Below are 22,140 nucleotides of genomic sequence, written 5' to 3'. Positions count from 1 at the left end.
TTGTCATAATTTTTTTCGTAAAATAAACAAGATAATTTAAAATTATGGGATTCAGTGAAACACTTTTGAAAATAAAAATTTTCAACATACGATTTTCATTTTACCTACTTCAAAACGTTAAGGATTGTTTCTCGCTATTCGAATTACATTTACCGACCTTTCTGGTGATAATATCTTGGTACATTACTTGTACCAACCTTTCTGGTGATATCTTAGTACATTACTTGTACCAACCTTTCTGGTGATATCTTAGTACATTACTTGTACCAACCTTTCTGGTGATATCTTAGTACATTACTTGTACCAACCTTTCTGGTGATATGTTAGTATACTACTTGTACCCACCCCTCTGGTGATATTTTTTTATTTTTTTTTATTAATTAAAAAAGATACACGAATTACATTACATAATATAAAACAATTTTTAATTTATTTTAAGTTACAAGCAAGGCTTGTGTGTATGGGGGGTATTGTTATTTTGGTTTAAATTTGATATGATTCAGTTCAAGTGTTCGGAATACTTTTTAAGGAAATATATTTGTTTATTCGTTTAATTTTTTGAATGAAGAGAATCATCCTCCATTTATGTGTCCCGTTTTAAAAACGTGTGTATAATATTTACATGAAATGGCGATTCTTTTGTTTTCTTAAATGTATTTATCAAAATAGCCATTTATTAGATGTTAAATCAAAATAAAACAAAATCTAATCCACAGATAAAAAATATAAATAAAATTATTCATAAATTCGAGTTATTTTGTTTGCCTTTCAAACTGTCTAACCCAGGGGTGCTCAAACATGAACTGCTGGCGATCTACCTCAATATTATTAGATTCCGATCGATCGACTCTGAGAGGCTGCAAGTAGGTATGTGTGATGCAGGATACAGGTGTGATACATGAATCCACATAGAATTTGGAGGAACGACAGAAATTAGTTCGCAATATGCATTTTTTTTAGTCAAGGTAGGTGGAGGTATGTACCAAAAAGTCAATAAAAAAACTTATATTTATTCAAAATTGCAAGTTTATTGGTTCTTACAAAAACAAACGAGTTCTAGTTTCTAAACTTAACTAAATAATGACTTTGGATGTTGAAGCGTGGCACTGCATGTCCTCAGCATACTTTTCATACGATGGTACGTAATTACCGAGTGCTAATCGCAAGCACGATGACATATGTTCGTCAGTTAGTCGATTGCGATATTTTGACATAATTATCTTCATTTCAGAAAATGCAGACTCGCATACCTAAGTAAGTTGACCCAAACATTGCCGTCAACTGAAGAGCGATTTGCCTTAGATTTGGATATTTATCTTCAGATATAAAATACCAGAATTTTGTGTCAGATGCTGTGGCTATGAGATGTATATCTGATATTATCTGCAATGTTCCAGAACACTCCGTTGAGTAACTCAGTCCGCTACAAGCTACAAATAAATAATAAAAAAGAAGGCATGAAAAATGGGAAATTTTACTCGAGATCGACTCAAAAAGCACTCCCGATTGACCGGTCGATCACGATCGACCGTTTGAGCACCCCTGGTCTAACCCATAGGTTCTCAACCTTATTTTGTCCAGTGAATATATTTTTTTAGAGCCCTCCCACCCAATTTTTTTACTTACCATATGTCGCGAATCTGAAATAGCTATTGCCACGATTATATTCAAACGTGTAATTACACTATAATATTATATAGTCGTAAAATAGGATATAATCAAAAAATAAATTTTTTCATATCATCCAATTTAATGTAGATCTGAATGTAATGGAATCTTTCTTGGAATGGAACTACTGAAATATGTGAGTTTTTACACACGTGATACAAATGATTGCAATAAATAATAAGTTTACTTTGCCTTATTAGTAAGTGATTAGCATGTTTTTTTTGTCTTTTTTAGACTATATATTTTTTACCTACCTATGCCCTCACTGTGTCATCTCAACTCTCCTAATTTTCTTTGGGTATTCTATTACCCTCTGAAAGTCTCCAACGTCCACAAGGAGGGTTATCCCCCATGTTGAGAACCTAAGGTCTAACCCGAATGCGTAGAACAAAGAAGCTTGGGGTTGCCAACTACTTTCCAAGAATAAGCAAACATTTCTCTGGATAAGTACGTACCTACCAAACAGATGAAGAACATTTATACCACTAAATTTTATTTTAAAGTCAAACAGGTACATATTCAAATAATTATTATTGTTACGATTTTTATCATATTGAAAAAGGTTTATCCATTCATAGGCTCTACTAATTAATCCATACAAATACATTTTATGTGAGTTTATTTCGCAACACCCTTCTAGGAGGTTTTGCCACTTATTAATAAAGCTTGAAAGTCTCCACTGTAAATAGAATTTGTTCCCTGGTATTAGTTCGGATCACTCTTTTGGGAGGTTTTGCTACCCTTTGCCGATTGACCTTGCCGTGAAGTAATGCTCCCCTTGGCGGATTCGCCTTGTGAGATTCTGCTTCCCTTGGCAGGTGCGGATACAGAAGCTTCGCTCTTAGCGTCCACGACAGAAACCTTTTTCGTCATCTGGCTAGTGGTACTGCGTGCGGTGGACACAACAGAGGAAACTTTTCTCAGGGCGGACTTGCTGGCTTTAGGTTGTACAGAAACTGATGAAGCAGACTTCTGCAGCTCTCGGATCTCCTCAGCTACTGCGGTTGCCTCTCCTGGCTCCAGGGCCTGTGCCAAGATGCACAATATAACACTCCGGACCACATCAAGAACTGCATTTTCATCTGTTACTTCCATTTCATCTGTAATTATTAAAAGAAGATTATTATTTAACTATGTTTTTCAAATTATTTAATAATCACGCAAAATTTTAAAAATAGGCAAAAATCATGTGCTGCACGTCCTTGATGCCCTCCTGCTTACACTGCATCTCTAGAGACATGACAGACTCACCTTGCACCGCCTCGAGCAGCTCTTCAGCGTTGATGGTCTGCTCCACCACCTCCGGGTGTTCCACGAGCAAGGTGGCCACCGCCGCATCCACCAGCTGCGAGGAAGCGCCCAGCTCCAGCAGGCTGACCACCGCCCCGACAAGTGCCCGCTGCACGTCTTTGGCGCCCTCCTGCTCGCGCTGCTTGGAGCGGGCCAGCTGCACAAGAGGACTCATTTCACCCAGGACCAACTGAAAATAAATATTTCTACTATGTGGGAAATGACAATAAAATCATTATATTATTTGTAGAACAAATTAATTAATAAATATAAACATGTATAGCAGTGAGGCATGAAACCGGCAGAGGAAGGATGAAATTACATTGAATGCATTAGTTATCCCCAAGATGTGTATGTGCGAGTACCTCATATGACTATGTCAAAAATGTGGAGATCCCGAAAATTCTTACAAGGCTGATATAAGGACGGGTTGTTTCGGAGAATTTGAACAATTATTAAAATTCCAAAGTTAATTTTCAAGTTCTTTGAAAGATTTTTTCAAGTTTTGTTTTTATTTCAGTTCTGTCAAGCAACTAGCCTATAATGATATAATAACAGAACTTGAATACGACTTTCACAGACCCCGAAAATGAACGATGAAATTTGATGAATTGTTCAAATTCTCCGAAACAACCGGTCCTAAGTGTAATGGATAAGATTAGGAAACAGACGCTGGTATGGTTGGCACATGCAGAGCAAATGAACAAAGAAAGGAGTATACAGAGAATATAACACAATGAGATAGTGAATGGTAGAAGTCGGGGACGCCCGAGGAAACATGGCCTAATCAAGTGAATCAAATATAAGAGTCGGCCCATAATAGAATCGAAGTCACAATGACAGATAGTTCTTTTGAAACGATTTAGGAATGCGAATGAAGAAAGAAATGTGTGCTAAAACAGAATTGTGTTGGAGTCCATCTTTTCTGGCTATACCTGCTGGGAAACGGCAAATGCTTAGTTAGTTAGTTTTTTTTAAAATAAGTGTACTTGTTTTTCTCTAAACTAAAGAACCACGCTGAGGCCTCATTCATGTGCTTACACAGTTCTTATCCCCCCAGTGTTGTTTGTGCTTCATATTACTACATTTATTTATTTTGAAAATCAATCTAAAATAAGGGACAGTGTGAAAATTTTTTAAATGGTGTCAAACATAACAGATAGTTAACTTCCGAGAGTCGGGGGGAGAAAAATCTGTTCAAGATGGGATGGGATTACACACTTGACACTTCACATTGACAATATTAACCGGATATAAAAATGAAATAAGTTTTAAAAAATAAATTTTACCTCATTTTATTATTAATTTAAATCTCAAAACTTTCCTTTAAACCATCCATAACCCCGAACATCGCCAGGTATACGACAAATAGAATTTTGATAGATCTTACATTTTCTTTGACAATTTGCCTCAGAATATCTGCGATGCAACTCTTGCACTGTTTGGCCTTTATGATATTCTCCTCTGTATCACAGGACAAAGATAGCTTCTTCAGTATTCTGTTTGTTGCTATGTTGATATTCAGCTTCCTGGAAAAGAGTGTGTGATAAAAATAATCATATTGCAAAATAAATAAAAAATATCTTTCGAGCCATTTATTCCATTGAAGTCGGTATTTACCCAATTACTAAAAAAGGCAGCACATCAGCAATTTCGTCCAAAAGACATTTATCCATGTTTACGTCAGTTATGACTTCCAGTCCCGACTCAATCAAGCATGTTGCCAAAGTTGTCGCCACTGTTCTGTAACAGAAAAAAATACAGTGAATTCATTGTATTATACACAGAGTGTCCGAGGGTAAAGTGCGCTAACTTCGGGAGATGATGGTAGAAGTAAAAAAGAAAAATAACTTTTTTCGAAATTCCAACTTTTTTTCCCATACTAAAATATTTTTCCATAGTAGTATATTTATTTTCCCATACAAAAAATTCAATTTTTTTTTCAAAGAAAATTTCTTCTGAAATTATTTATTTTATTAACCTTACCCTTACTGTGCTAAAAAATACACGTGTTCCGGTGCTGTGTAGTCAATACACATCTCAAAATAAGCGATTTAATATCGGAAAAATATGAATATTCATAGCTAATCGATTATGTTTATTATATTTTATATCAAAAGTGATAATAATTGTAATTTAATTGCTGAAAACATGAAAAACACCATCGGCAGATGCTAAAGAAACATGCAAGGGGTCCACATCTAACTACGGTTCGCGGCCAACTGGCTAGCGGCTGGCGGCTGGCACAAACACAGCTGTGCGGTCGTAGGTATCGATGGTCAAAATCAAAAACTACAACTGCAGAAGTGTGGATGTCTCATGTTCCCGCATAGCAAATTAAAGCGAGACATCAATAGCGTGTCATTTCCTCGCACACTCTTCACGTATTAGTATCACACGGTTGATTGTATTGGTGTATTTGTTCCCGATTTTTAACAAAAAACTCTGATTTTTAATTGAATTTGAAAACTATGTAAAATATTATTTTTTAATTCAATGCTAAATGTATAACGGAGGAATACTTAAAATCTGAACCCAGAATTTATTATATTTATAGAGTTTTTAAAGTTATTAAAAGCAATGTGTAGTAAATACCAGAGATGTGCTTTATTTCAAATAAATCCATTTCAAATGGAAATGCAAAATGCAAAATGGGTATTTTCCATTTTGCATTTTAAATGCTTTTCTAAAAACCATTTTGCATTTTGCATTTTAAATGCTTTTCTAAAAACCATTTTGCATTTTGCATTTTAAATGCTTTTCTCAATGCATTTGCCATTTTAAATGCTTTTTTGCAAAATTCTTCCTACTATCTCCACTCATTTTTTTTCATAAGCCCCAAATATCAGTCGGTCCTCAACCTCGCTATGAGAGATAATTTACATTTGTCAAGGTGCTCCCTGGTAGGAGCCCTGGCAATAAGGAAGTTGAGTGAAAAATATTTTGACTTATAAAAAATATGTTCATGTAGATAAAAAAATATCGATTCTAAAAATATAAATATATTTCTATATTATTATTCTTAGAATTAATTAAACGTTCTTGAAAAAGCATTCAATAGCAATAGACTGTAGACGCTCCACGATTGGTCGAAAGAATTCTGACGTCACATGTGTCGTGACTTGTACGTTCAACGGATCACCTATGGTGCATCTCTTTCTATTACATGAGAGATGGTCGGTTTAGATGAGAGAGGTGTATAGGCCAAAGGTTTATTTGGGTTTGTCAAATATATGTACGTATTTGTTGTTATTATTATATGAAATGGATTTCTAAAGATACATATTCGTATAGTGCTTTATAATAATATGTTGTTTATTGCATAACTTAGAAGTTTTTATTATTATACATGTCACATAGCATGTGATACACTTCAGGCCGCCGGCCGCCCAGAAAGGTCTCACAGTGAACTGGGCTGTAAACCGTTATTTTACTTTTGGTCTTTACTTTTCTGCGCGGTGGTCCTGAATTAGCGCGTGGAACGTCAACAAGTAGCGACGGCAATACCGTACAGTACCGTACCGGGCGGGAAAAGCAAATATTCTAACTTAAAATATTAATTTAACTATGAAATCTTAATCAATTTTCTTTTTTTTTAATAACATCAATTCTAATAGACGGTTAACATTGGTAAAAAAATTACTGGAATTCCTTGTTGAAGAATTAAAATTTTTCCATACAAAATGCTTGAGCGTCGTGGTTTTCACAGTTCTAATGACGTCACACCACACCCCGCCTCTTACCGCTCGGATTCCGCTCGTTTTGGCGGGCTTAATAAAATTTAAACTTTGAGAATTAATTTAATTATGAAAACAAACTTTAAAAAAAAAAAAAAAAAAACCAGTATTTAAGTTTGAATGCGAACATTGATAAAAAAAAATAAAAAAAATGGACTCAACTTCCTTATTGAGTGATACCATTACAAAAAATACTGATTCAAATACTGAACATGGGGCCATGACGCTGTAATATTAAATGTTAGATAGCAGTTTCTATGTTTTTACGTTGGCAACATTAGTCCCGCGCAAATTTGTTGTGGTTTCATAATCTGTAGTCGTGGTGTTTTTGGATTTACCATCATGTAATATGTTTGTTCTACATTGACGTCCATTATTAAATGACAAAATTGTTTAAAAATTCTATAATTATTTTAATTGTTTGACCTGAGAAACCATTTTGCATTTTCAATGCATTTTGAAAATAGGTATTTTGAATTTTGCATTTGAAATGCTTTTCTAAAAACCATTTTGCATTTTGCATTTTCAAATGGAAAAGTTTTGACCCATTTCCATTTTGCATTTCAAATGGTTTTGGGTACCCATTTTGCACATCTCTGGTAAATACACACCACAGATTAGGAAAGGTTAAAAAAAAAAAATATATATATATATTTAAACCTACATACTCAGTACTTACTACTGATGAGGTGAACTTCGTTCACGAAACATGTAGGTAGAAGTTGTGTATAATAAAGTGATATAAACAAAGTTATTTAAGCGTATACTTACTCCTGATGAGGTGAAATTCGTTCACGAAACATGTAGAGGTTGCTTTTAATAAAGTGATAAACAAAGTTATTTGTGTTTTAATAAAATAAAAAAATTCAAATATTTTTATCTAAAAACTACCTTAATATGTCAGAATTTCTAAAAAAATAATTCATCTTTTTTGTTTCTAAAATCACATAGTTAGTTCCCCCGTAGTTAATGCACTTTACCGCCGGACATTTGTATATTAAAAATAACTAGAAGGTACTATAATATCATATATGTAGTTACTTAATGTTAGTATCGTATAATGGGGGTGCGGGCGCCGGGGTCTCCCTTCCACTGGGGGGCACAGAGATGGATGTAGCGCAGGGGGAAGGCGGAGGAGGGAGGGCGGGCTGGCACGACAGTGGTTTCAGCTTCAAGCGCTGGACTTCCGCCTTCAGCTCCTGAAATAAATAGCTATAAAGAGAACACCATTCAAAGACTTTTTATGTTTTTTATGTTTTGACCGGTCGGTGGCCGAGTTGACATCGCGTTAGGGTCCCACCCAGGCGTAGTGTGTTCAATTCCTCGGCTGGCAAAGTCCTCCATCACAACACAAGCAACATTTTCAGCTTACTGTGGTGGTAGTAGGAGATTTTCAAATATTGTCAGGTTATTCGTAACCCGGGAATGTTTGTATTTCTTTAAAAAAAAAAAAAAAATGTTACTACCGCAGACTTATGAAAAATCACAGGGTAGGTATTAAAATTGTAGAATTTTTTGTTAAGCTGGAAGTATCTATAAAAAATTGCCTTAGTACCATTGTCCATCAAAAAAACAATATTGTATTATACCATTCAAATGGACATCGTAAAACTTGATAATCTGTCAAAAATATGTCGAAAATGTAAACAAAAGAAATAAACATTTTAAATATGGAAAAATAATTATTATTCAACTATTAAAATGAAATAATTTTGTAACCTTTGATTCAATAATTATATCAGTTACAATTTTGAAATATAAAATTTCATTGAACTTGAATAATTTGACGCATTACGCAGGAATATTTCACATTACGCATTTTGCACCGATATCCGAAATTATTATGTATAATACAATGGTTCCATGATAATTCAACACACCTTTAAGAAATGATGTAAAGTCATTAAAAGCGATGAAAAAAACTAAACTATTTAACCAAGTTTTTGAATTGTAATTGTGTTGAGTTGTTTGGTATACTTTGCAGTAATTACCACAGTAAGAGATCTAAAAATGTGTCCATAAACCATCAATAAATATTTATGTTTTTAAAAATTAACTGAATTCTAAATAAAATTATTTTATTTCTGGCAATTCATTGGACATTCTGACTTCTTTTTTGTTTCCATGCAAGACGTGTGTGAGAAGGCGAACCATTATTATAGGATTTACCACAGGCAACATTATGGTTTATTGATTACTCACAACGGATGGTAGGATGAACTATGTGAAATCTCTTTTAATTACCTCAATCTGTTTTTTCTGTTCCTTTCGCAGTCTTCTTAACCGCACAATGTCTTGTCTATATTCTTCCTCGGTTCGTCCCCCAAGCATGTCCTTTATTGTTTTTGATGACTAAAAAAACAATATGTATTAATTCATCAACACAAATTCCTACCAAATACTCGATACTGTCGATAAAAGATAAAGACAAATTCGAGTTACTTACCTCCTTGGTCAGGGTTTCGGCTTGAAGGGCAGAAGCAATTCTCAACTTCTCGGTGTGTTCTTGAAGCACGGCGCAATACTGCTGCTCCAAATCTACTTCCCTTTTCTGAAACGTAGCACGATGCAACAGTAATAATCATTGGTAATAGATTTATTTGTTTATAACTAGTGGACCCCACAATGCTTCACTAATGCTAATGTCTGTCTCGAGCGTTTACGACTTCTTCCACCATTCACTACCGTATACCACAATGTTACTGTTAAAAAACTACATTACATCGACTCCGTATCTCATTCCGATATAGAGATATTGTGTTAAGTATTCCTCGGGCGTCCCCAACTTCTTATACCATTCAAACCACTCTCTTAACATTCTTAGCACAAATAAGAATAAACTTTGAAATTTGAGTTTTGCCAGCACAGACATACGCAGGCTGAATTTTTATATATTAACCTGTGGAACATCAGACCCTTTTTGAGGGAAATCAATAATGGAATCAAAAATGAACTCTAGTGTTTCAAGGCATACAGGTTTAAATCGCATATCAAAAAATTTCAGCTAGGGCGAAATTCCAATGCCAGCAGTGCATGAACAGTTTGTCGGCGAGAAAAAATTCTTGTCACTGAAGCACGAAGGGTTTTCCAGAAACACAAACGCCATTTACAGAGATGATAGTTATTGACAGTCATAGTACAATATACAAAGAAGAAAGAAAAGAAAAATTATAAGATAAAAAATTTATGATTTATAAGTAAACCAAAAAATATACATTAGTACAAGTTAATGAAAACAATGAAGAAGAAACAAAAAAAACCTGTTATGCAATGACTTCTTTTAAATATGCACTTTTGTATTTTTTATCTAATTTGAATTTGTATATAGGTCTACGATTTCAAAATCTACAATCCGGTATATATATCATCATACAGGTTATTTAAACTGACAACTTCGCCCTTCACACGTTCATTGACTCTTTATAACACTTACAACATGAATGTACAAAGTACAACACTTGCTAACTGGTGTGGCAGATTAGAGTGTTTCAATAATATACACTTCATTTAAATTCATTTGACGTATGACATACCTTCCATTGTGCCAACTGCTCCTGCATGTCGAGTGTGAAGCCTGTGGCGGCTGCCACCTTGAAGGCGTACGACATCTCCCCCAGCACGGCATCCAGCAGCGCGGCCGCTCGGCTCATCCCGCTTATCTGTGTGCTATAAGCAAATGGTGGGGTTGTATAGTATTCCCACGCAAAGCTTGCATGCACGTCATCATGGAGCACTCGGAAAGAACGTACGTCGTAACTTGCTTCTTACAATATTGATGAGTGACAGTGACCATTGTTCTATAATACTGAGACCTTTACAATAGAATAAATTATTCACGTTGAAAACGTTGTATTAATAATTCCACAAAATATCTAAAGGAATATCATTAGAAAAGAAGTTTAATATTCTACATTGTATCTTCTGTCTTTTTCGTTTTCATACAAGTAGTGCGAGAAGGACAACTTTTGTGAACGGTTTCGATATATGCCTGGGACTAGTATACTCAACAGATGACATAGTAAAAGAATTATGAATGAGGAGAAAAGAGACACCAACTTGTCCTTGCCCTTGAGCTCGTGCAGGTTGAGCTTGTTGGTGAGCAGAAGTTGACACTGCGCACGCAGCCCCGCCAGTCTCTGCTCCATGCTCTTGCAGTCCACCTTCATATGCCGCAGGTGGGACTGGTTGATACTGTAATACACAAATATATTATATTCATTCTAAATTACAGGTTTTAAATATTAAGTGTAAACTTAAAATTATTTATAAACCGCCTGTTTGTATTTTTATTTGTTTTTGGGGTGTTATGCCGTGTTGCGCTAACTCCTTTTTTAGCCAACGTTTCGGACAGCATTGCAGTGTCCATCATCAGGGCAGATGTGTTATTTGATCACTGCAATGCTGTCCGAAACGTTGGCTAAAGAAGGAGTTAGCGCAACACGACATAACACCCCAAAAACAAATAACAAAAATACTTTTGGCTGTGAAAATCTTAAATCATATTCGCCTGTTTGTAGTTTGTTCTAATTTAAATATTTTAGGAAAACACACTTTTTTGCAAGTCAGCTTTAAAATATTAAGATGAATTTTTTTTTTTCACCTGTACATATGGAATATGAATTTTTTATTTAAAGTTTTGATATAGCATTTATACCGATAAAAATACATTGTATTACGTAGCAAAAATCCCACAAAAGCATTTTTTTTTTTTTTGTGATATATTAGTAAAAGTAAAAATTTCAGCCCTAATCCGATGCAGTGGCAGCTCGTGACTTTTGTGTGTACTATAGTGCTCATATTACAAAAGATTGCATTATTGATGTTGTTGTAGCTGAATTTTTTTTTTTCGAAAATTCGATTTTTTGTATGAAGATAAATAAAAAATCGTTTACAGCTACAACAATATCAATAATGGCATTTTTTTGTAATATTAGCACTCTAGTACATACAAAAATCACCAGCCGCCACTGATCCCATGCATCTTTATTTATTTTTACACTATTTACAGTATTTTCACAATTTATTCATTTAAAATATATCAAATATAAAACATTTAAATTTTAACCTTGTTACAATAATACATAGAGAATGGCATAAGAACAAATAGTGATATATGTTTTTTAGTATTTCTACACCAATGCAGAGAACTAGCTTTTAAGTTTGGTGTGGGAGTAAAAAGTAATATCATAGAGTGTAATAATCAATACAGGGTGTAACATTATAAAATAAAAAATTTGGTTTCAAAATGAAGTTACAACATTTTGTTAATTTTTTTTATTTTTTATTTTTTTATTGAATATACAAACACATTACAATAATTTACAAATGTAGATATTTTGAGGCTGATTGCGAAAAAATTTGAATGATTTGACAAATTGCCATGCGCCAAGTAGAAAACAAATTTTTATAATTTAAATTTGTGAGGCAGCAGAAACGAAGTACATCAGTTTTCATCAATATTTCAACATCAGCGACTTTCTTAAAGCTTCTGATCACCGATTTCCCTTCAGTAATCAAATAAATATAAAAAAGCCAGTCCATTCCATGCTAATGTATTTAGATTAAAAAGCTGGCGTGAAGGCGTGTTACTGACCTGTGCCGTAGCTTTTGCTCCATGGCCTCAGCATGCAATTGAGCGATGCGGTCCTTGAGCTGCGCAATGAGCGGGGCGGGGAACAGCAGCACTCCGGCGCGCATGCACGCGTGCTCCCCCTGCAGCACGGCCTCCAGCGCAGCTGAAGCGCAGCAGCTAGCGGACACCACCACCAGGCACTCTATGTCGTTCAGGAGGCCTTGCTTTGTTTTCTGGTGGAAGATTCATGGATTTTAGTGATTGTTTAGTTCATTGCATTGATGAGTAAATTATTGAGTATCAGGGAATTTTATTTTAATTTTATTATTAAATGTATTGTGAAATAACATAAGATAAACCAATTAAGTTCCATTAATTATGCAGTTTATACATAGCATATTATAAATAAAAAAATAAATAGTGTTCTTATGATAAATATTTTAAGAACAGTCAAAATAGTAATCTAGAAAGACATTATCTGCGATAAGAAACTAATGAAGAGAAAAAAAAATGATTACTAAATTGACAAAACATGACTTAAAAAAATAAGAAATAAATCAAAGTTTTAGAATAGTTTCGAAAGACATTATCTTCAAACAAGAAATGAAAATAAGTAAATAAAGAAGTTATTCTGTAACATTTTGACGGTGACTTACCAGAAGGTCATTCAAAACTTTCTGTTTCTCCTCCAGTTTTCTGACCAATGTCCTTGCCTCTCTGTTGTTAAAATCTACATTCTTTTTTGATAGTTCGATTTGTCTCTCCTGTTCTTTGATATCATTTTCTAAGTTGTACCTAAAACATTTAAAAAAGATTTTAACTGCTTATCTTTGGTGCCCAGAATCCACCCAGATATCTATATTCAGAAGCATGTGTTTTTTACCTGATTTGTCGAAAGTTGAGAATTTCCTCATAAATTTGAGGGTCGCAGCCCGGAGGACACATGGTGGAGTCCAGCCTGAGGCGAATGGTCTCCGCTCCCTCTTCGCTTCCCTCACTCTCTTCTTCCTCTGAGGAGGACTCTTCTTCGCTGTCTTCACTCTCAGAACTTTCTGTAAATCCACCAGATTAAAAGAAGGTGGCACTACTAAAAACACTCAACATTAGGACTTTGAAATTTAAACAACTTTTGTACTCTGTTCCACTTATTTATTTTCACCAGGACCGGTTTCATCCTACTACGGATATTTTCAGACTGGTAGTTGAAATTCTTATGCAACGGAATTTACAAGTGTATAAAAGTTGTTTAAATTTCAATTTTAATACAATGGAATTCCACCACGAATTAACAGTCCAAAAACAAGACTCATTAGGACTTTGATCAACAATTCTTTAACGTTAATACTGTTTTTAGAAGATATGAAATACATAATACAGATATAGATATAAATCGAATTGTCCCACATCCACAGGATAATCTAAATTATTTTATTTAATTCCGATTTAGCTAAGCATTAAATTTATAATTAACCTTATACCATAAACCAAATAAATCCACCCAATTTTGAATTTGGGATAACTATGCATCAAGCCAGTGTGCAAGAGTGGGTTTATTTATTTTTTATCCACAAATGTTACTTTATAATATCACAATAAGACAGTAAAATGTTGCATTTAAACTGTTTTGGTTCACCAAATACAGGACACCAAAAATCCTTCCTTGTGGTGTCCATTTTTTAGTGCATAAATAAGTGTGGCATCAAGATATAGATTTTGTGAGACAATTTGCGATTGTTTGTTTTAACGGAAGTCAATTATCTAGAAAGAATCGCAAAACGATGAATGGTGCTCTATCAACAAACTTGCATTGAACATAAAGAAATGTCAGTTCATTAATTTTTACAGAATAAATAATCCAATATTTTTTCAATATACATTAAATGATAAAAACTTAAATTGCGTCAGTGAAATTATTGACCTAGGTATATTGTTCAATAGCAAACTAACTTTTGTGTATCATATTAATAACATTATCAATAAGGCTCTTAAGACTCTTGGATTTGTTTTGAGAATTTCAAAAGACTTCAATAATTTAGGCACATTTATCATGTTGTACAAAACTCTTGTTAGATGCCAACTAGAGTATAACTCTACATTATGGTCTCCCTTTTACAATATTCATTCCGATAATATTGAAAAGATTCAACATAAGTTCTTGAAGTATATAAACTATAAATTGCATATTCCTGTAGAAAACATTGATTATAACTACTTACTAGATAAATTGTCCCTATTAAAACTTTCTGAAAGAAGAATAAACACAGATTTAATAGTACTACATAAAATACTTCATTTCAAAATTGACTGTCCTGAGTTACTCCAATTAATCAGCATCCACATACCCAAAAGATCTTGCCGAAATTTACTACCCTTTTATTTTTACAACACAAGGACACTGTCTTATCAAAATTCCCCAATTCCAAGACTTCACAGTCTCGGAAATAAATACTCTGATCTGGGAGATATATTTCATCTTAAAAATAATCAATATAAATATTGTTTATTTCAATTCTTTTATAGATCGAGACACAAATAGACATCTATAATTTCCGCAATATACAGGGTGTCCGGAAACTCGTAGTACAAGCGGGAAACTGGTGAATCTACATCACATTTGGAGTCGATTTTGTAGTATATATTTTTTTTATTTGAGCTTTCGTTATCGAGTAAATCGAGTTTGAAGTTGATTTTTTTTTTTTTTTTTTAATCAAATTCTTATAAATTATTACTGAAGATCAAAGTACCCAACTAATTAAAACTATTTGAAAGTAAAACAAATGAAGAAACTCGGATTTGAAGCATTATTTTGAAATCACCCTTCATTTAACCCGGTGTAATCATAAAATATTTCTGCTCTGCAGGGTTAAAACATCTGTTATTCAACCCTAAACACCAGAAAAAACTTTAACCCTAAAATAGCCGAAAAATATTTTTTTTTTGGTTTTTTTTTTTTTTTTGAAAATGCTCAAATCAAAAAACTTTATGTTTTTTTGGGTTCCCCATGTGGTGTAGATTCTCCAGTTTCCCGCTTGTACTACGAGTTTCCGGACACCGTGTATATATTTTTATTTTTATTTTGAATATCTATTTATGTGAGACTTCTTATCATTTTTACTAATGTATCTTATTTTATTATATGCTTTTGTTGTAACATTTAATATTTTTTCTTTTTTCGTTGTTTTATGTTTCCTTTATTGTTTTAATTTTGTAGAATCTATAATAACTGTGATACTCTACTATTAAACTTTGTGGTGTGTAAAAGCCCATTAGGGCGTGTAATAATAATAATAATATAATAAAACCAAGAAACAATAAATAGTTCAACCTGAACCACCATAAATAATAATAATAATTGTGGGGAGCTCTAGTAACATGTAAAAAAATCGTTTTTTTGTAAATTTAGGCTTACCGCACCAACTGAAGATGTTAACGCAGGTTGATAAAATTTTGTGTTTTCTTATCTAGTACGGGGTCAATGATTAAACTTGTAGGGACTTTGAAATTCTAAAAGTAAAAAGAATCACTCTGGCTTATCATATCCACTGGAGCGATTGGTGTTATTTATATATAGATTTACCATATTATTTAATTAATACCATTCCTCAAAATATTAACATGGAAACATAAGCTTACTGCGGTTTAAAGCCAATGAATCCATCTAGATTTCACCGTTTATTCCATATTTCCAGGTTCTATAAATTTGGCACATTATGGCAAGCGATCGCTCAAAACGTCTATACAACGAAGTACAACACACAAAGTTGTTGAGAAGTTTAAAATAAAGTTATCATATGAAAAACACATTTATTTGTAACATGCTCTGAAATGCATCTATCCCAGTTTGTATCAAGATTCACGGAAAGTTTGAAAAATGGCTTAGTGAATGACAAACACTTTGCTTTCTCCGCCAAGCCTCAGAAAGAATAGTGTTAGTGCCTCTACCAAGTTCATCTACCTTCAATACTGCCTCTAACATATGAGTAGAAGTTTTATACACAGGGTGTCTGGAAACTCATGGTATAAGAGGGAAAGTGGTGAATTTACATTACGTTTTGATTTAGCTTCCGTTTTCGAGTAAATTGACTCCGAAGATAGAATTTTTTTGGTCAAATTCAAAATATTTAGTCACCACGGAGTTACTATCAGAAGTTTATATTTCTTTTAATAAATAAGCATTGGAGCTTTGACCCGGCTCCAATAATAATTCCTGAACCATAAAATTGCAGAATAAAATTAAAAAATGTTGTAGTATTCAAATATCGTTTACATATAAACATAACATATATATGTTCTCTTGAATTACCGTCATTTTCCAGTTTGGGAGGTTTCTGTTTCTTCTTGTAAATGTGTCGCAGGAACTTGGCAAACTTGGGGGCCTCCGCAGCCACCTTCCTCTGCTGCACTTCCAGCTGCCGGATGGTCTCCTGGTTCCCCGTGATGCCAGACCGGAGGTGCTCAATCTGCTTGTGCAGGACTTTCAGCTCGTCCTGGGCCACTTTTAACTGAAACAAAATAATATTATATTCTAATAAGTATCTCGATATCAGTATGACTTTTCCAACATCAATAAAGAACACTTGCCTCAGCCTGCTGCAGCCGGACTTGATCCCCCATCTCGTCTTCCCTCAGCTGGAAGGAGTCCAACACAAGGTGTCTCTGTGTGAGGTACAACAGATGCAGCCTCAGGAAGTGCGCCTTCAGCTGGACTCTCTCCCTCTCGCGACTCAGCTCCTTCAGCTTCTCCTCCCACACGTTCACACTTTCCTTCATTTCCGAAATTATCTGCTCCTGTTCCACCAACAGGCTGAAAACAATATGGCATTATCAAAAATAATGGCAACTTTATTAGAATTCATATGATAGACCAGTCAATGAGGAAAAGGGGAACAAACCAAATTGGGCGGAGCGGGGAGGGCGTGCTTTGCTTCCAGTTTGTCGAAATGATACCCTGATTTTATGTTAGGGAAAGTCTAACAATTTGGATGTCTATGCTTGCTCCCTAATAGTGGAATAGCAGAATTTTTCTGATTCCTAATGATGTATGGCTTGATAATTCATGAAATTGGCTTAATTAATCTGTTATATCAACCTTGTAATGTGACGCTCCTTATAATATTCTTCCAGGGGGGTACCCACTTTGGCTCTTGTTTCCTTGCTTTCATCCTTCATCATATCCCAGTAATTGGCGCTTGGATCCTTTTCTACAAACCGTTAGAAAAAAAAAAAATGACAATGAGGAAAATGTTATAATTTTTCAATGATAAAGTGACGAAAATCAAAATCGTACCAACGGCTCTTCGGGATTGGCTTTCACCCACAACTACTGGGGGCGGAGTGAAGAATATAGAGCGTCGTCTACTTGTTGCAATAGAACGCCTTTGCTTTTGACTATCTGGGATTTGGACCTGTTAAAATGAAACATCCTGTTTTACCACATTTTCCACAAACAGCATTTTTTTCTGTTAAATAATAGATAATCTTTGTAAGAAAAGAGGAAACAGGAAATTATTTTATGAGATTTATAAACTAAACTCATAAGAGGGTTATTTTTTCAAGTACACAAATATTATTGTTTTTAATCTACTATCTAACATGTACCCGGAGTTGTTCGGGGTTATGAATGGTTTGGAGTAAAGTTTTGAGGTTGTGAATTCTACTGTACATGAAAACTATGAGCATTTTTAATGTGGAAATAACATTATTGGATTATAATAGGTGTTTGTTTCACATGTCTTCCTCGGGCATCCTCGACATCTCCTGCCATTCACTTTCACATCATTCAATCTCCTTACACCCCTTTCGTCGTATTTTACCATAAATAATTGTTTGATTCATGTTTTTTTCGGGCATCCCCGACTCTTTCTACCATTCACTACTGTATTCCATATTGGTACGGTTAAAAAACTACATCTTATCAAATTTAATTCGAATCCGTATCTCATTCCAGTGCAGAGATAATGTGTCGAGTCTTCCACGGGCTTCCTAGACTTATTCTATCTTTCAAACCACTCTCCGAAAACTCCCGACACTAATAAGAAAAAACTTTGAAATTTTCAGTGAAATCCATTCAGTAGTTTTAGAGTCAAATAAAGGATATATACGGGACAAATAAACAAAGATTCCTTTATATACAGGGTGTATCGGCACGTACCCGACAAACTTTAACCAGCTATTCCTTAGCACATTTGGAGTAAAAAATATTATGGGCACTTTGCTGTCCGGTAACATTTTTTTTTAATAAAAAATTTACTATTCATATTTTCACCACATGTCACCAATGTTTTATCCTTTGTCAAAGTTTGAAAACACGTCTGGCAATATTTTGTTCGAGTTTCGTTGAATAATGTACGTACGTACCTACGTTGGCGCTCTTTTACAATCACAACGAAATGGCACGGCACCATTCGTCTCATTTTTAACTATTATTATTTAGTGTGTACGAAAGAGCAAGGACACTTTTTGACACACTTGCTAATAACAGCTGTTGAACCCGAGAAACAATTCCAATGACAGTGACGGAGTGTGGATTTTTTTATTTGTATTTTTGTTTTTAATTGAAAAAAAATGTTACCGGACAGCAAAGTGCCCATAACATTTTTTACTCCAAATGTGCTAAGGAATAGCTGGTTAAAGTTTGTCGGGTATGTGCCGATACACCCTGTATATATACATATATATAGATAAATAGCAAAAAACCATTTTAAGTTACATTGACAAGAAGGATTTACAATGTTTAAATATACTCTTTTAACTGAACACATATTTTCTTGTCAGTGGATATTATTGTTAGAATATTGTTAATAGATATAATGAAAAAGTTTTACCTTACAATAAAACTTATATTATTTACTTAGCTTTATTTAAAACCTATATAGTGAGATAAACATTATCATTTTGCAGCCAAATCGATGTATCTTACCAATTTCGTGTGTAATTCTTGGTTTAAATCTCCCGCCAATGTCACCTGCTAGTCCCAAATGCATCCTTCAGGCGGCGCCAGTAGTAGGGACGCCACATAATAAATATTATCTTATGGATATAAGAAAAAACGAGAAATTACCTTTATATTGGTAGCTGGATCTTCTAGCTCAGGATCCATGGTAGGCGGAGCCATTGGCGCGGATTGCCTCATGTTCTTGGGAATGTCTTCAGCAATCACGGCCAGACGAGTGGTGAGCTCTGCGTACCTCTTAGCCAGGACTACCTTCTGCTCCTTCAACCTCACCAAGGACTTGTTGAAATTTGACTGAATTTCGTAGATCTGAAATGATGAAGTTTTGTTATTCAGTAAAGTGGATGCGAAAGGAGTATGTGTTGTTTGACTGACCTCCTGCCTCGTGATAAACAAGTGCACGTGCGCCTGCTGCAGCGGGGCAGGATCCAGATGGATCTGCGTGGGGCCCTGCGCCCCGGCTGGCCGGCTCTTAAGGTGGAACTCCCCAATGGATGCCTCGGCGTCGGCGATAGCTGCCGCCCCCGCACGCTCTACGCTCGAGAAGGAGCGGTTGCCCAGGTGGTCTTGCCACTGGAAATCATGTATTGTAACTAGAACAGATAGCCCACAACGAATAGTTTGGAAACTCTGCAGGTAACGTTAGAGTGTAAAGGTACATACCTCCATCTCCTGCTTGTGGTGGCGGTTGATCCTTTGCAGGTAGTTGCGTAGAGCCCGCACGAGGGCACGGGGCGGTGGGGGGGTGGGTGGCAGGCCCTGCAGCAGTGGCGCCGGGGGTCCTCCCAGCCCCCAGGGCACCCGAACCTCTTCGTCTCCATCGTCCTTATCCACAGAGCCTCTGTGGGTGTAATTAAAAGAATCATTATTTTCACAAGGCAAATAAACATTTCTACTTACAAGTAGTGGACATTGGACAAGTACCTTAAAGATATTGTACATATTGTTTATAAGCCGAAGAGAATAAAATACTGGAAAATATGTTGCTTATACAAATCAGTTCTACTAATAAATATACGACTGAAGAAATAATAATAAAAAAAAAACCAGAGATGGCTTACCACAATAATAGTGCCTATTTATGAATTACCACAGTAAATTTATTTATGTTATACGCCCTTACGGGCTTTTACAAACATGTTATGTGTAAATAATAAATTAGTGGAAGTCAAATTTGCTTAATTAAAATTTTATGAAACCCATGCAGGAATTTTATGCTAACCTTAATTTATTATTATTGAGGTACGTAATTATAGCCTTCTTGTAACTTCCGTGCAGTTGAATAAATATACAATTTAATAATAACTAATGCATTATGTGATTTTTTATTTGAACCCATAACACAACATTTTTTTAGAGTGCATTCACCGTTATATTTTATTTTACTTACTGAGGTATGAAGAATAGATCATCCTTTCTATGTAGCATGATAAACAAAATAAAACATTATTAAAAACAAAAAGTCATCACCTCTCCCTCTTTCTCATACCTTGAACTTAACAGAAAGATCGGTTACAATGCAATCTCTGAGTGACAGTCCCACAGCAATCTTGCAAGTACAGGGTTTTCCAATAAGAGGTGTTATTTTGATATTCAATCGTAAAAGATCAATGGTTTTGTTGCTTGTGTGGCACGTAGCGTCGTCTTTTTGAAAGTAAACGTTGTCCAAATCAATACCATCCAATTCCGGCCATAATAAATCATTAAACACCTCTCGATAGCGATCCATTCACCGTAACTGTTGCTCCAGCCTCATTTTCGTAAAAGTAAGGTCCAATGACTCCGCCGGACCATAAACCGCACCAAACAGTCACACGTTGAGGATAGAGAGGCTTTTCAACAATAAATCTTGGGTTTTCCGAGCCCCAGATGCGACAATTTTGCTTGTTGACGAAGCCACCGAGGTGGAAATGGGCCTCATCACTCAAGATGATTTGTATTTGATTCACTCAAGTGAATTTTAATAATTTCATTTCCATTTTTATTAATGGCGTAGTTTCTACTTGTCAAATGTCAAAAAATGACAGCTTCAAAAGTAACATCTACCGAAATAGCGGGCTGTTCAAAATAACACCTCTTATTGGAAAACCCTGTATTTATTTATTGAACTGCCGTAGGGCTTTTACAATCATAATACAAGTCGAAATTGTACATAATTCAGAAATATGTACAATTTCAGTAGGTACACTAAAATATATATCAGTTGGCACAATAATTAATACTTATCATGTTACAATCATAATACAGAAAACATATCAGTTTCTTTTTTATTTTTGCTTTGATGCAGGATGAAGAGATTTGAATAAATCGAAAAGGTCTGTATATTATGTATTGGCAGTTTAGCGAAATCAATCTAATGGTGAGTGATATGAATAGTTTGTGCAATGGTTGTCACAGCGGAAAAGATAGTGGAGTCGAGTAAATTTAACAGGAACACCGACGTTTATAACACTTAACTTTTGACAGCAGTCGATGAAGTAATTCAGTAACATCAAAAGTATAAAAACATCATTAATTGCTCTCCGGGTAGAATCTAGTGGTAGTTTTAGATTAGACATTAATGTTTTGTAACGGATATCAATCAAAGGTTGTCTTAACTTATATTGAACATATTTATTTTATAAATTCCAAGGAAAAAAACTTACTGCGCTTTTTTAACGGCTTCAATTAAATTTATTTTTGCAACTTCCAGCTCGTCGAAAAAGTGTTGTGTAAGTTTGTTCTGCCGTATTGTTTTCACATTAAACTCCTTATTTCTGTAATGGTAAAATAACTAATTTAATGATGCCTGCAAAATAAATACATAATAATAATATAAATTATTTTACGTCAGCTTTATCTAATTATTTATGATCAGTTTGATTGTGAAAGTAATGGAGATTTATTACATTACAATATGGGCCGCTAAAACAAAGCTTATT

At 34.7% G+C, this 22,140-nt stretch overlaps 1 protein-coding gene across 1 annotated transcript in view; it reads right to left on the bottom strand.

Annotated features, from left to right (window-relative positions):
- Positions 1–2,091: 2,091 nt before the first annotated feature.
- Positions 2,092–22,140, bottom strand: part of LOC149420881 (cilia- and flagella-associated protein 44) — a 37,564-nt gene continuing 17,515 nt past the window's right edge. Inside the window, exons 18-36 of the mRNA XM_089635139.1 lie at positions 21,865–21,975; positions 19,883–20,060; positions 19,328–19,792; positions 17,555–17,672; positions 17,357–17,468; positions 16,849–17,071; positions 16,571–16,769; positions 13,151–13,319; positions 12,924–13,062; positions 12,289–12,500; positions 10,752–10,886; positions 10,229–10,361; positions 9,142–9,246; positions 8,940–9,047; positions 7,737–7,894; positions 4,579–4,701; positions 4,349–4,487; positions 2,920–3,148; positions 2,092–2,768 (exon numbers count right to left, since the gene is read on the bottom strand). Of these exons, the coding sequence (XP_089491265.1) occupies positions 2,374–2,768; positions 2,920–3,148; positions 4,349–4,487; positions 4,579–4,701; positions 7,737–7,894; positions 8,940–9,047; positions 9,142–9,246; positions 10,229–10,361; positions 10,752–10,886; positions 12,289–12,500; positions 12,924–13,062; positions 13,151–13,319; positions 16,571–16,769; positions 16,849–17,071; positions 17,357–17,468; positions 17,555–17,672; positions 19,328–19,792; positions 19,883–20,060; positions 21,865–21,975 (3,451 nt within the window). The 3' untranslated portion in view covers positions 2,092–2,373. The remainder of the gene's footprint in view (positions 2,769–2,919; positions 3,149–4,348; positions 4,488–4,578; positions 4,702–7,736; positions 7,895–8,939; positions 9,048–9,141; positions 9,247–10,228; positions 10,362–10,751; positions 10,887–12,288; positions 12,501–12,923; positions 13,063–13,150; positions 13,320–16,570; positions 16,770–16,848; positions 17,072–17,356; positions 17,469–17,554; positions 17,673–19,327; positions 19,793–19,882; positions 20,061–21,864; positions 21,976–22,140) is intronic.

The sequence above is a fragment of the Hesperophylax consimilis genome, chromosome 9 (genome assembly GCF_061612785.1).
Source record: "Hesperophylax consimilis isolate HC1 chromosome 9, BYU_Hcon_1.0, whole genome shotgun sequence".
NCBI lineage: Eukaryota > Metazoa > Arthropoda > Insecta > Trichoptera > Limnephilidae > Hesperophylax > Hesperophylax consimilis.
The sequence above is the reverse complement of the archived record's forward strand: the minus strand, read 5'-3'. Positions and strand labels throughout refer to the sequence as shown.